Here is a 15,870-nt window from a genome sequence, read left to right as displayed (position 1 = left end):
TTCCCCCACCCCGTTCTATATTTATGAAACGGGGAAAGGGAAGTCTGGTGTGAGTTGCACCTCTGGCTCTTCCCTCCCCTACCCTAAAATCACCTGACTCCACCCCTAGATCTTGAGGTTCTTAGCTGCTGTCTCAGCCCCAGGAGAGAAGGGCAAGGTATGGTCACAGTACCTGTCGCTTTCCCTGTGACAAACTGAGAATGTTGCAGTCACCATCCTGCCCTCTAAGGCGAGTGACAAGTGGCAGTGGTAGTGTCTGTTCTTTTCCATACATCCCTGCACTAGGTAGAGGCCTTAACAGGAGACAGGGGAAGCAGAGGTGGGTGAATGCTGCCGTGTATGGTCTTCGTGTAGTAATTGACTGGGTCATAGCCAGGTCTGCATTTTAGCAATGCATTTTTGGCATGAGCATTTCCTCAAAGCATTACTTGGCTTCTTCATGATTTTATAGCACTGTTCCTTATCACCCTTATCTTCTTCCATTTTTCCCACCCTCATACCATAAGTAGAGATGTAAAAATGTAAATTTTCTAAGACAGCAGTCCCCAACCTTTTTGGCACCAGGGACCGGTTTCGTGGCAGACAATTTTTCCACAGACTGGCGGAGGGAGGTGGGATGTTTCAGGTGGTAATGCAAGCGATGGGGAGTGATGGGGAGCAGCAGATGAAGCTTCGCTTGCTCGCCTGCTGCTGTGCGGCCCGGTTCCTAACAGGCTGCAGACTGGTACTAGAGACCCCTGTTTTAAGACATTGAATTTATTTAAAAATTTCCTAAAGAACAATTTTAGTAGAAACTGAAAACTAAAATGCTTTTAGACCCGTGGGAGTTAGCATGGAAGAATGAGGCAGGTTAGGTGTAGGACAGGAGAGAGGGCTGGGATCTGTGTCTTTGGTAAAGACATCCCAGTAAAACAAACAAGCATACAGCACATTGTCTCAAAACAAAAACCATGGGCTGAGTTTGCCAATAGAAGTGCTGGTTTGTGAACCTGGTATATCTTTACCTCTGAACATATTCTAGGAGGTCCAGCCCTGGAACATATGTTAAGGTCAAAACCTCTATTCAAGGATTAGACTGGGTCTTAATAAATTTAGACCTGATTCAACCCAGTTTTGCATCTTGTGATGCTTATATAAGAGGAGAGGGGGTGGGACTTGATAATATGCAGCAGTGTTTTGATTACTATTATATACTTAAAGTAGATAAGGTAAACTTGATAATAGTAAATTAATGAAGTAATTCTCCCAAACCTTTGGCAACTTGGTCTTCCTAGCTAGATATTTCAGTAAAAATGGAAAACGGCAAGGTCATACATTTGAATCTACAACTTTTCTTAGGTGTTCTTATATTTAAGTTCAGTAAGAACTGATTGAGCACATCCTGTGTGCACAGCAGTGAACTGAATGTTGTGGCATCAGAGTATTCTGGAATTGTCAACCAAGGCATTGTCTTTGCAGATGTCACTGAAGACCTGAGGGAGGATGTGTTTAAAGAGTCTCATCTTGGGGACTTGTTTCTATCAAAAAGGATTATTAGGACAAAAAGATATGTAAAAGGATGGTAATTTTAACTAATCAGAGGTTCCATTTATAGCACTGTTAAAGTTTCCCTTTGCATTCAAGCCATTGATTTTGCCATTTTTTAAGCTTTTCATCACTCAAGTTTTCATCACTGAATACCTTCAAGTCAAATGTTGTCAATTTTGAGTTAGTAGGTTTGCCTAAGCATAAATTAGATCTTTTGTGTCATCACAGTTTAATACTCAAAACAGTATTTAAATTGTTTAAACAAATATACAGTCTAATAAAGCAGAGCAAGGCTTGTCATTAATCAAATGCGTGTACCTCCAGGTTGGCCACATTCGTGCGGAGCGTGACATTCTAGTGGAGGCAGACAGTTTGTGGGTTGTGAAAATGTTCTATAGTTTTCAGGATAAGCTAAACCTCTACCTAATCATGGAGTTCCTGCCCGGAGGTAATTACTTGACGATGAAAGGTCATTTTTCCTTTTTGTTTTGTGGTTTCTCTATCACATCAATTAACCCTCCTTTCTACTTTTAATCGTGCTCACAAAGTTGCTTTCTGTATCTTTTTAGGTCTGTAAGGAGGTCAGTAACCTGTCTGTGCTGGGGTGCCTTCCTACAGCTTTAGGGCCATAAAAGTAACCTCCTTCATTCTCATAATTTCAGATGGATATTTCTTTTCTTTTTCTTTCTAAATATATAGGAATAAACTAGGGGCTTTGCCTGCCCTCCTTTCAGTGGAATCATGTATAATTAGTTACCCCAGTGACAGAATTGAAGCTATTACATTCTGTGCTTCAACTTTTTTTCTATAACTTTTAAAAAGTGAATTTCTCATTACCTATATTAGTAGTCACAATCAGTTTCTCATTTCTGAGATTTCAAGTTTTATGTAACTCGGCATGTGCATCTTCTGAGATAGCTCCAAAGTACACCCAGAACAGAGCATGCATCTGTTCTGGGGAACACAGTCTGTTTCCCAGTGAGCAGACAAACTGTGAGCACACTGGTAGGAAAGAAAGAAAACTTTTTCTTTTTTGCTTCTATAGCAAAACTAATATAATGGTGGTGTAATATTTGATCTTGTGACAACCTTTAGTTTAGATTTAGGGTCATCAATAATTTTTTATTAACAACTGATGAAGGGTAGAAAAGAACCTATCTGATAGAATGAGGAGAAACTTTTTAACATTTAGATGCCAGTCGTTAAATGGGAGTAAGAACCAGTTCAGTAACCAGCCAGCCCCTTGACATGTGTCTCCTCAAACCTTACCTGCACCATCTTCCATAGACTCTCTTGTCTCCTGGACCCTGCCCTTTGCACCTGGTGGAGCTGGCCTGCAGAGCCATAGGCCGCCTGGCCTGAGTGCTCTGATCATCTGGGCAAGCCCACACAGGTGGGGCCACAGCACTAAGGCCTTGCAGATAACTTAGAGCCAGCCTGAGTCTCTGATGTGCCTCCAGATTGAATGAGTGGCTGCCAGGAGTGATAAGGCAATCATGTTTTTCAAGTTTTGGGGCAAAAAGCATTTTAATAAATGGCTTAATTTTTGCCCAAGGGTAAAATATCCACTTTTCTCCAAGAATACAAAAATTCCCTCAAAGTTCTAAATTAAATTTAAAAAGCAACATGGCGCTCTATTAAAATCAGAGGTTTCTATCTCTTTTCCCTGTTTTCTAATGTCTTCCTATGTGATCTAAACTGAATCTTTCCTGTTTCTTTTAGCTTTAAACTGCTTATTCATATTTCCTTTGCTTTGCTTTTGTTTGACTGTTGAGTTAGGATCAGAATCTTTTTTTCACCATTTTATGTTGATGGTATTAAGCAGAAATAATTAAATTTTGACTTTGCAGAAAACTAAGGTTACCTTTTAACTGCTAAAATACTGATGTGTTGTAAAAGTTGCATAAAGCATTTTGGTGTATATTTAAGTACCTATAATAAAACACTGGAGAAAAAACCCAACTGATCTAGGGAGGTGTTCACCGTGTACTTTTGGGAGGCAGCTATTACACATCCTAGTCTGTAGCATCATTTTCAGTTCATATTTAGCTTTTGTTGAGTAACACTTTGCTACCTAAATCCCACCTTTTTATTTATGTTGTAGTGTTTTGTGAATAAACATTGGAGAGCTTGTTCTCAGCCTCCCAGAATTTTTACGTTTTTGTTGTTTGGCATTTCAGCCTCTCTGATAATGGCAGTACAGCATATGTGGAAATGCCATTTGGTTCTAGGTAGAGAGAAGTTTGCAGATATTTGTGCAAAGTGAAAAGTAAAGTAGCTTTTCCCCTAGTCCAAAAAATTATCTTAAGCAAATTTATTTGTCTACTTATTTATTTATTTTAGTGTGAGAGAAATTCCTTTCTCTCTCCAAAGTAAAAGGGAAATCACAGCTCAGGGGTCAGCATCAGTTAGCTTAGGTGAAAGGGATGTGCAGTCCCTGGCTGTGAATTTTACCTTTTAAGTGTTAGAAACTGCTTACCATTTCTGCTCATATTGGGCATTTCCGCCTGTAGTGGGTAATCTCTGGGACAGAGCAGAGGCCTGTTTAGCACCACCTTACATTGGCAGATAGGGAAGGCATATTGAAAACTGGCATTTATTCGTGTGTTGTTTTGTGTGTGTGTGTGTGTTCTTTCTATCTTCTTGTTTCCAGGGGACATGATGACCCTGCTGATGAAGAAAGACACACTGACAGAAGAGGAGACTCAGTTTTATGCAGCAGAGACAGTATTAGCCATAGACTCCATCCACCAACTCGGATTCATCCACAGAGACATCAAACCAGACAACCTTCTCCTGGACAGCAAGGTACTGTGGGGAGTAGCAGCCTGACCAACGTGTCTTTACCTGTCTGAGCAGCCTTTGCTTTAACACCTGCGTGGCTTGCGGTAATCACAGTAGGGGAGCTGTGAGCTACCCGGTACATTTTTTTCTTTTTCTTACAGGTAAGTTTGCTGTTACTTACTTTCTCTGAAAGGCTTATGAATTCCATAATTTGACTGAACGTTCCTCGTAAAGATAAAGAACATTTTGGAAAATGATGAAGAATAAAATTGATTTAAGTTATTTTGTAATAAAACCAAAGATAGTCATCTTCTCTTAGCATATAATTAACTATACTAATGCATCACCTATCAAGAACCCTTTTGTTGGGCAACCTCATCTGTTGAGGATCCCAGCCAAGAACCAGGAAGTAAGGCGACAGCAACAATAATCTGCCACAAAGTTCAGGTTCCAAATCCTGCTCCCCCTGCTTAAGGCAGAGTCCTGCTCAGTCTCCGTGATGGCCTTTTTGTAGTCATCTTTAGACATGCAGGTGAGGTTAGTTGCCTGATTCTTAAACTCACAACAAATCAGAAGAGAATCCGTGTGCTGCTAAATTGTTGGATGCTCCTTGGCAAGTTCCTCCACTGTCTGGACCTCACTTATCTATAAAGTGAATATATTGATCCAGAGAAGCTCCAAAGTCTCTTCCAGCTTTAAGATTCTAGGTTGTTGTGTTCTGGTACATAGAATTGTTGTCTAGACTGAATTTTTCTTTTAAGTAGGAAAGTAAATTTAATTCCTAGGGTATTTTTCTTTTTTTGTGGTACGCAGGCCTCTCACTGTTGTGGCCTCTCCCGTTGCGGAGCACAGGCTCCGGACGCGCAGGCTTAGCGGCCACGGCTCACGGGCCCAGCCACTCCGCGGCATGTGGCATCTTCCCGGACCGGGGCACAAACCCATGTCCCCTGCATCGGCAGGTGGACTCTCAACCACTGTGCCACCAGGGAAGCTGTCTCTTACTGTCATTTGATAACAGTCTTTGAAAAATCTGAAGTTTTGGTCTACTTTCTTTGAAAACCTTAATCTTTCTGTTTAAAGAGGGTAGGAGGTTTGTCAGATAGTTTCTTCTAGTTAATAGTTTTTTTCTTTATTTTAAGAATAATGTATATACGTAGTGGAAAATTTGAACAATACAGAGAGCTATAAAGAAGAAAAATACTTATAATGTTATCGTTCAAAGATCACCACTATTTTAGTAAAATGGCTTCAGTACCTTTTCTGTTTGTGTCAGTTTATGTACAGTTAGCATCGTAAAAGTAAATAGCTTGGTATTCTGCTTTTAAAATGTTAATGTATATGAAATTATTTTTCTGTCCTTAAGTTCAGATATATATATATATATATATATTTTTTTTAAACTGTGCCTGATAGAAGGGTTTTCTTTTTTTTTAATTAATTAATTTATTTTTGGCTCCCTTGGGTCTTCATTGCTGCACACGAGCTTTCTCTAGTTGCAGTGAGTGGGGGCTACTCTTCGTTGTGGTACGTGGGCTTCTCATTGCGGTGGCTTCTCTTGTTGCGGAGCACGGGCTCTAGGCGTGCGGGCTTCAGTAGTTGCAGCGTGTGGGCTCAGTAGTTGTGGCTCTCGGGCTTAGTTGCTCCACCGCATGTGGGATCTTCCCGGACCGAACGGATCAAACCCGTTTCCCCTGCATTGGCAGGCGGATTCTTAACCACTGCGCCATCAGGGAAGTCCCAGATATATTTTTAATAAAGCAGTAGCCCTACTTTGTGTGGTCTTGGGTTCAGATGCCTTGGTCCTGTACCCCAGGTGCCTTAGTTCTCGCTTAGTTGTAGGTCGTAGTCTGTGTTCAAGGTCAGCAAACATACTGAAGGCCAAGAGCTTGGGGACCCAGTCTAGCTGAGGTGGATTTGGGAACCCTGTTTGGTGCAGACATGCTCTCTACAATATGCTAGCCCAGACTTGTAGAGGAGAGCTCATATATGTGTTTAGCCATATAGATTATAGAAGTAAAAATGCAGACATTTTGAGTTCCTGCTGTATACTCAGAAGAGCTACAGAGTTCCCTGAAAATTTAGGTTTGAATAACATTTGCTCCAGGCACTGCTTTTTTTTTTTTTTTAAATAAATGTATTTATTTATTTTTGACTGTGTTGGGTCTTCGTTGCTGTCTGCAGGCTTTCTCTAGTTGTGGTGAGCGGGGGCTACTCTTCGTTGCGGTGCATGGGCTTCTCATTGTGGTGGCTTCTCTTACTGTGGAGCATGGGCTCTAGGGCACGTGGGCTTCAGTAGATGTGGTGCATGGGCTCAGTAGTTGTGGCTCACAGGCTCTAGAGCTCAGGCTCAGTAGCTGTGGTGCACGGGCTTAGTTGCCCCGCAGCATGTGGGATCTTCCCGGACCAGTGCTCGAACCCATGTCCCTGGCATTGGCAGGCGGATTCTTAACCCCTGCGCCACCAGGGAAGCCCTGGCACTGCTTTTTAAGACACTTTTTCTTGGAGGTGTCCAGGTAAATCAAGCAATTATGAGAACTATAAAACACTTCCTTGGCTTGCAGAACAGGTTATTTGCAAGTCTTAAAGGAAGATACTAGGTTAGCAGGCCCATAGCTGTCTTTTGTCTTTGGTAGTTTACCAAAGACAGACAGACAGATAGACACACACACGTACACACACACACAGCCAAACCTAATGGGATAAAAAAACCTCCAAAAACCTGACCCTAAGCAAAGCTTCTGTAGCCTTGTACGCTGGGAAGTTTGTATGTTACGGACTGAAGGAAGGTGGTATCATGGAAAGACCACAGATGAGTCATTGGAGCTCAGACCTTGGCCACATCACTTTTAATTGTGTGACCTTGAGCAGTATAGATCCCTGAGCATCAGGAGTCCCTCCCCTGCTTTTGGTTTTACCTCCTTATCTACTTAAAATTTTGGTTAGTGGAGATTTGGTCCTGTCTAAAATGTTCATAAGACGTTTGGTCCATGCAAAAAATTCCTTGCAGTTTGGTCCCGTCCAAAGTATCCATGCCAAATGGTTTTGGACAGAGCCAAGTATCAAGGATATTTTGGCGTGGACCAAATGTCCTGCAAGGAAAATCTCACCACCCCAAGAACACCTTCCTCTTCCTTAGGGCTAGTCATGAGCCAGATACCAGGTTAGGAGCCTTACATGCATTAATTCTCATCATTCTTTCCAGGAAGATATCATTATTCCCATTTTCCAGATGAGATCAGGGGGTTGGAGAGGTTAAGTAATCCTGGTCTGGAGAGAGAGAGCATTGATTTCTGGCTTTGGTTCTGCCATTTCACCCCAAAGTCATTTAATGACTCTTGAGTCTGTGAAGTGTGGCTTAAGAATGAGACAGCACACTTAAAGGCACGGTGCCTGGCTCACAGGAGGTGTGAGTTTCCTGTGAAGAGAAGGATAAAGTCAGAGACTTATGATTGGAATACAGTGTGGCAACATTTGTCAATAACTGTGCAATAAAGTTTATTCCCTTTGTCTTTGGAATAGTTTACTCCTTGGCATTTATTCTGATGAAATAATTCAAGTGGAGAAAAAGCTATATGAACAAAGATTTGTTTATTTACTCATCATTTAACAGCCATTTATTAAGACCATCTTCTGTACCATGCGTGATTAGGGTTGGGAACACAGGCCCTCTCTGGCACAGGGGTGCTTTGAGAGTGGATTAAGCATCCAGTATAGGGGGATAGGTAGACAGCGATGTACTAAGTCATTTGAATATTATGTAGACATTAAAAATGATTTTGAAGAAACACAGAAGAATATTTGATTGAGTTAGTTTAAGAAGTAAAATTAGATGCTGGGGATACACCTGAAACTAATATAATATTGTATGCCAACTATATTTCAATATTTTAAAAAAGTGAAAAAAAAGTTAGATGCCACGGAGGGTTCAACTAGTTTTAAAGTTTATATTTGGACAAAAACAAAGGTAATGTGCAAAAATGAAAATACTTTTATTTGTATAATAGGATTTGGGGTGATCTTTAAAGAATTTGTTTGCTATTATATATTTCTCCCTGTAGTAAAAGAAAAAGCAGCATCCTTTGGCTGTGGAGCTGCAATGGATACTGCACCGAGCTGGAGAAGATAATGTTCTGTTCCACATCCATGAATGTTCATCCATTCATTACCTTGTTTCCTCCCCATAGGGCCACGTGAAACTTTCTGACTTTGGCCTTTGCACAGGACTGAAAAAAGCACATAGGACAGAATTTTATAGGAATCTGAACCACAGCCTCCCCAGTGATTTCAGTAAGTGTTAACAGTGATGTTAGCCTTTTTATCCCTTAACTGGGCCTGGAAGAGCTGTTCCCCTGGTAACCAAAATATGTGGGATGGATTAGGAGATTCTCACAGTTTGAGTCTTTAGAGAGTAAAAATACCTTCCCAGGTTTGCCTGTGATTTGTACTATCTGGTGAGGCAAGATGAAGGCTACCAAATGTGTTAAAGGCAGATGTCCAAAAGAGCATTCTTTGGAGCTCTACTGAGAAGGTTACAAGGGATGAATAAGGAGCAGGCAAGCAAAAGTAATAGAGGAAAGAGTCCTGGGAACAACTCCAGATTAGATTTATCCTTGGTGCTGCTTTCTGTCATGGCAGAAAGAAGTTTATGAGTTACTTTCACTCTATCAAACCATTGAAACTCTGTAGTAAAATTACAGTTCATCCTTGAGAAGCTTATGTCCATAGTGTATTACATATTCAGAAGTCTCTGATTATGTAACAGTTACTACTGTTGGAAATTTGATAGTAATTTTGAGAAGTTGTGAATGTTTTAGGTCCACTTTGGGACCTTTGCTTCTGATGAGACTGAATTCCCTGTGATTCTGATTAAATTCCCTGTAATTTTGTTTAAGGCCTGTCCGTGTCCTCTCTGGCCACCTGATCCACACAGAAGTGTGGCTTACAACTCTTACTGTGTGATTCTTTGAGTTAATGCTTTAGAGCCTCTGATTTGGGCTTATGAATTTGCTGGGAAATGTGTCATCCAGAGTTATTGATGTATGGGCAGAAAAGCAAGACTTGAGGGTCTCATGTGGCTTGAACAAGAACCTAAAAAAGTAGTAAACTTTATCCCTGAACTTTGATTAGAACTTGTTTTCTCTGCTTTTAGCTTTTCAGAACATGAATTCCAAAAGGAAAGCAGAAACCTGGAAAAGAAACAGACGCCAGCTAGTAAGTAATATTTGTGGCTTCTTAAATGCTGCAAACCAAGTATGAATCAGTTTAAAAGTATGCACATAAATTTGCATTTGATAAATGTTTGCAGCTTACCTATTCCTTGTTTTAAATTACCTTAATAGAGCACTGTCATTATGTTGGTAGCGCCAAAAGTAATCTTTTGAAGGAGGGCAGATAATATGAGGTTGTTTTGGTTGTGACATTTTCAGTGGATGACCTCATTCTGACCTTCTACATTGGTGACAACCCCTTTCCTTCCTGTTTTACCTTTTCCCTATGTTTATGGTGGTAAAGGGGTTATATTTAAGATGGAGTTCTCGCAAAATGAAACTAAGTACAAATACCTACCCAGAGCTTTAAGGCTGTGGTTCTCAAACTTAAAAAAGTTTGATTCACCGAGTCAAATCAGTTCACCTGCCCCACCCTTTCCTACTTTATGGTGGAAAAAGGAACTTGGTGATAAAAACTGGAGAGAAATTTAAGGGAAATGCTTACTTTACTAGTATTTGAGTATATACACATAAAATTATGCCCTACAAGCTTAAAAATAAGTAACATTATTGCATTTACCTTGCTATCAATAGCATGTTGGAATTTATTTAAATAGTACAAATTCACCAGTGAAATATTGCTGTCTAGGCAAACTTTTATTCTGACGCATTGGTTCATAAGATGCAATGCACATATCCCAGTGTCTAGTTATTGGAGAATTATTGACCAGATATAATAGAAATGTGTATCACTGCATACTTAGGCTTTTCTAGAAACCCAATAGCAAATTGAAAATAGTAAAGCTAAACTATAGCAGTTGGTCATTAGAAAGCAAGAATAGCAGGGATGGAAAACTATGACTAACTTGGAATGATGATCATGCATGTGTATTAGCTAGAAATAGTGGCACTTCTGCTTGTGGGTGTATACAGTTGTAACTTGGCAGGTTTGCCAAATACAGTGTTTTGGCCAGACTTCTTAGTAAAATAGTGAATTAGAGTTCTCTGTAGTATCTTTAATAACTCATTTAGTAGGTTGCTACTAAGTACCTGTTAGTCATATGTGAAAGTGGAAGCTTTAGGATTAAGAAAGAATCAAAAGAAAGGCTTGCATTTTTTGGATTCATTTAAGGCCCATCAGTGGGTCTCAAGAGCATGCTTTGAATATTATGATTTTTATGTTAAACCTGGGCTTTTGGAAATGTAGAAAATGAAATTAATCTGTGATATCTTTTCTAACATTAACTTGGGGATACTTAAGTTTGGTATAGCTAGTAACATCATAGCCTTCTTTTCATAGCTTGTTAAGGATTAGGGGATGTCAGGAGCAGATTTGGTCAGGCGCTTCTATTATGTCTCTCATAGAGCAGTAGATCTTAGCCTTGGCTGCATACCAGAATCACCTAGGGAACTTCAGAACTTACTGATGCTGGGTCCCACCCCAAGAGATTCTGATGCAGTTGGTTTGGGGTATATAGTCTCGGTATCTGATTTTTAAAAGGGCTCTGGGTGATTCTACTGTGCAGTGAAAGTTGAGACCCTCTATCTAAGAGACTATTTCTTAAACAGTAGCTCCTGCATTATGGGGAGACTGATAATTATCTATGTTTTGGAGGATAACAAAAGGTAAGGAATCTTCTGTGATTAAAAAAAATTTTTTTTAAAGCAAACTAAGATTTAACCTTTGGCCACTTTAATTTTGGGGGTAATTAAGCTTAAATACCTTAAATTATTCTTGTACTCTGAGGAGCTTTATGCCCTTTGACATATACCAAAGGGTCATGTCAGACTTACTAGGAACCCCTTATAGGTCTATAAGGAAGGAAATGTCCCAAGTTCCATATTTGGAGTTAAGTGTTCTTTAATAGTTAATGTTTTTTAATCTGAATAAACTTAGGTTCTCACGCTGTGGTTAAGGTTCTTGCCTTTTTACTCTATCTATAGTAGAAGTGGTCATCCTCATATGACCTCCTCTGATAACCTGAAGAAAATAAAGCTAACTTTCAGTCTTCAAAAGGTTAGTTAGCCCTGTGCTTTTGACCTGTTGTAAGTGATCCCATTCAGCTAGTACCAAATGGAAGGTTAATATTAGTTAATGCTTAATATAAATTTATTGCTCTAGGTTAAGCCTAACATATATAATTGTTCACCCTGCCTGCTACTTTTCAGTCCATTGAGAATCACTGAAAAAAAGCAGAGGCTTTAGCTTCATCTTTGGCTGATTAATTCCTATTCTAATATTTGTAGTACCAGCATGGTCCTGGGTAACTCTTAGGCCCTAGTAACTGATTAAGGCAATAGGTATGAGTTAACTTTAAGGTATTAAACCACAGAGGTAATAAAAGATGAGGTACATCCAGGCATCCAATCTTTGTCAATTCATTTTTTTGAGTGTAGAATTTTCAGAAGTCATTAAGTAGGAAATTAAATTGCTTTATATCCCCTAAAATCTTAAATGAAATCGTAAGTTGGAACATATCATATGTTTGAAGTGAGTATTAACAATGAACAAAACTCTTTTAGAGCACAGCTCTAGCTGACACTGTGAACACCCAGACAACAAAAGGAAGAAGAAGGGTGTAGATTTGAGGTATTAAGAGCTTCAAGTTGGAGGACACCCCAGTATGGAAAATAGACAAAGGTTTGGGAAGGGGGCAGTACCTGGATCATTTATACTTACCATGTGCTGAAGTGAGAATGGGCTCCCAAGGTGGGACTCTAGCTTCCAGGTGAGAACATTACCTTATATCACAGTTTTGAACCTGCTGTTGCCTACATTCTATAACTCCAAGATTTTTTTTTTTTTTTTACACCTTAGTATCTTGAAGAAATTCTTTTTTTGTGGCAGTAGGTCTCTGGTTTTATAGTAGAAATCTTTGGACAAATTAGATTTACTTAACATTCAGCTTTGCTGGAGTATATTTAGTCTAAATTGAAGGGTTTCTGTAGTTTCTCAACTTTTATAATGAGAATTAAAATATTTCTGCTTCTTGGGGAAGGCCCAATCCATGTTTCAGACTCCAAAGCTTTAAAGAAAAACACAGTTGGCATTTATGTTATTTAATATGTGTTTTTAAAAGAAAACAGTGTACAATTTTCCATATGGAAAAAATGAGTTCCTGCCTTACCGTGTACACAAAAATAAATTGTAGATGGAAAATAAAACTTTAAAAATTTTAGAAAAAAATACTGGGCAATATATTTATGACCTCAGAGAAAGGAAGGGCTTCTTAAATAACGTACAAGAAGTACAAATTGTAAAGGAATACTTGGTGTATTTTACTACTTTAAAGGAAAAAAACCTTCAATATATTGAAAGATAATAAGCAAATGAAAAGACAAGCCACATGGTCCAACTACTTTGGAATTATCTTATAGTTCATGTGCATACCCTACAACCCAGCAGTTCTACCCCTAGTCAGATGCCATGGAGAAACTCTTGTACCTCTGAACCAGGAAGCATGTATAAGAATGTTTATTGTATTTTCATAATAGCAAAAAACTGGAAATAACCCAGTGTCCATGGACAGGAAAATGGTTACATTCTGGAATAGAATATTGTTTAGCAGTGAAAATAATTGAACTACAGCTACATGTGACATCATGGATCAATTTTAGAAACAAAATACTGAGAGGAAAAATCAGGTAGCAGAAGACTGCATGTATAATATTTTTACAAGGCTCAAAAACAAAACTAAGATCTCAGTTTTGAGAGACACATGTGGCAGAATTACTTTTTAAAAGCAGAGGAATGGAATTCCCTGTTGTTCCAGTGGTTAGGATTCCACACTTCCACTGTAGGGGGCATGGGTTCAGTTCCCTGGTCGGGGAACTAAGATCCTGCATGCCACGTGGTGTGGCCAAAAAAGAAAAAAAAGAAAAGAAAAGCAGAGGAATGATAAACATAAAATTGAGCATGGGGGTTAGGAGGAGAGGCAGGAGGATGGGCTGGTGGGTACACTGTTAGCTTGAATAATATCAGTGATACATATTTTGGTTCTTCATTTGGACTCATGGGTATTCATTTTATTATGTTTCATAATTTGGTAATTTTACATTTTTTGGTATGTAACAAATAAAAAAATCATAATAAAAATGATAAGCCTCAGTCTGGGAGAAGATATTTGCAATATATAAAACTATAAAGGATTAATGTTCTGAATCAGGATTAATGCCTTGGATTAATAAAGAATTACTACGAGGGAATTCCCTGGTGGTCCAGTGGTTAGGACTCCACGTTTTCACTGCCAGGGCCAGGGTTCAATCCCTGGTTGGGGAACTAAGATCCCACAAGCTGTGAGGCCAAAAAGAAAAGCTAAAAAAGAAAGAATTCCAAGGAATCAATAAGAAAAAAGATGATTCAACTGAAAAAAACCCTAATGGTCAAAGGATCTGAACAGTAGTAATTCACAGAAAAAAGAACTGAATGGCTAATTAACATATGAATGTGCACTCAACCTTACTAGAAATAAGGGAAATGCAAATTAAAACAGCAAGATCCTATTTCATGTTCATCAGATTGGTAAAAATTTAAGAGTCTGACAAAGACAAGTGTTGGTGAAAGTGGAGCACTAGGAGCTCATCCCACTGGGCATGTTTAAATAGATGTAACCACCTTGGAGGACAACTGGATGATGTCTGATTAAGTTGAAGATGCTCATGATGCAAGACCCAGCAATACTACCCAGTGCCCAGGACGTGTTACAAGAATGTTTATTCAGGTGTTACTTGTTATAGTGAAACATTGGAAGCAATGTAAGTGTTTATTTAGAGAAGAATGTATAAAAAACATTGTGAAATTTGTATAATGGAATAGTGTACAGCAGTGAAATTGGTGAACTAGAGCTACATGAATAAATCTCAAAATCATAATATGGAGTAACAACAAGTTTTAGCACTGTAAAATAATGGAGTACAGTATGAAACCCTTTATTAAAAGTTGAAATATACAAGAAGTTATATGTCATTTATACAAATATCCATACAAGCATAGCACAGGGGTAGTTATGATTTCAGGGTCGTTATGACTTCAGTGGGGAGAGAAGGATTCTGGCTTTAATCATTTCTGTAGTTTTGTTTCTTTTAAAAAGGAATGATCTGAGACAAATATCACAGATTATTAACCTCTCTTTAATATGGGTAATGTATACATGGATGTTGTATTGTCTGTGCTTTTTTTTCTGTATGTTTGCAGTATTTCATAATAAGTATTTTTAAAAGTCCACACAGCTGTAGCTTTTAACTTTAGAAGTTATATAATATGGAAAGCACTTAGATTGGAGCCTTCCATGTGGTAAGCCCTCAAATGCTGAGCACAGGAAGGCTTTTTGACTGTACTTCCCCTAGTATTGCAGTCCTGGTATATGAGAGTAGATTACTTGAATTTAGAAAATACTCTTCTAAGAACTAGTTACGTAAATGTTTCAGTTTGATAAGCAGACATTTATAAACCTTTGACCAATAGGTTATAACTTTAGCTTTTGATAATAAAGTTTCCCTTTATGATTTTCCAAATTAAAGAGGTGGAAAGAGGGATGGTTTTGAGCAAGATATTTAATTTCCAAACCGGGCTCTGCCAGTTAACTAGTTCTGAGGCCTTGGGCAAAGCCATTTTGGGTGTCAGAGTTTTATCTGCAAAGTTGGGCGAATAAGGTCCTCTTTGCTGAGTTTTGTCATAGGCTCATAAGCATAAAAGGAGTACAGGGCCTGGCACTCATTGGGTGCTCAGTTATGGTACTAGTTGCTACGACAGATACCTTTGACCTAGTGAGTGGTCTCTCACCTCACTGACAAAGCTTTATTTTCATTTTGGAAGTTCTCTGGCAAGCCAGGCTTGCCATTAAGCTGCTCAGCCATCCTGCTTATTTAGTTTGTGGGTAGCTCTAGGTGATACTTGTAGCCTTTGGTCTCTAGAACAGAACTCTGGGCACCCACCTTCCTGCTGGGCTTCCTGATGTGTGTACATGTTTCAGGCCTTCTCCACAGTAGGCACTCCTGACTACATTGCTCCTGAGGTGTTCATGCAGACCGGGTACAACAAGCTCTGTGATTGGTGGTCGCTGGGGGTGATCATGTATGAAATGCTCATCGGTAAGTTGCATGCTTTCAGAGGACTTTTTCTGTGCAGTCAGGAAAGAGTCCTATGTTGATAATAGACTTTCAGGTGGGGGTCATCTAAGTGAGCACTTTTCCCCCCTCGTCTTTCAAAGTGAAGTTTCCTAGGTAGAAAACGCTGGGCCATCAAATGTATCCCACTATATTCTGGCTCCCTGGCACCCTCTGGTGGCTTTGTTGATCATTTATCATGGTTTTCTTCGACTTTGCCATCCTCTCCATCTAGCAACTCTTTCAT

The 15,870-nt window shown here is 39.2% G+C and overlaps 1 protein-coding gene across 2 annotated transcripts in view; it reads left to right on the top strand.

The window, feature by feature from the left end:
• STK38 (serine/threonine kinase 38) overlaps window positions 1-15,870 on the top strand; it is a 40,483-nt gene that overhangs the window by 21,365 nt on the left and 3,248 nt on the right. For both annotated transcript variants that reach the window (XM_081247734.1, XM_081247733.1), the window contains exons 6-10: window positions 1,852-1,975; window positions 4,181-4,335; window positions 8,496-8,598; window positions 9,461-9,522; window positions 15,491-15,608. In XM_081247734.1, the coding sequence (XP_081103860.1) occupies window positions 1,852-1,975; window positions 4,181-4,335; window positions 8,496-8,598; window positions 9,461-9,522; window positions 15,491-15,608 (562 nt within the window). The remainder of the gene's footprint in view (window positions 1-1,851; window positions 1,976-4,180; window positions 4,336-8,495; window positions 8,599-9,460; window positions 9,523-15,490; window positions 15,609-15,870) is intronic.

Source organism: Mesoplodon bidens, assembly GCF_964165515.1.
Source record: "Mesoplodon bidens genome assembly, chromosome: 10".
Taxonomy (NCBI): Eukaryota; Metazoa; Chordata; class Mammalia; order Artiodactyla; family Ziphiidae; genus Mesoplodon; species Mesoplodon bidens.
The sequence above is the reverse complement of the archived record's forward strand: the minus strand, read 5'-3'. Positions and strand labels throughout refer to the sequence as shown.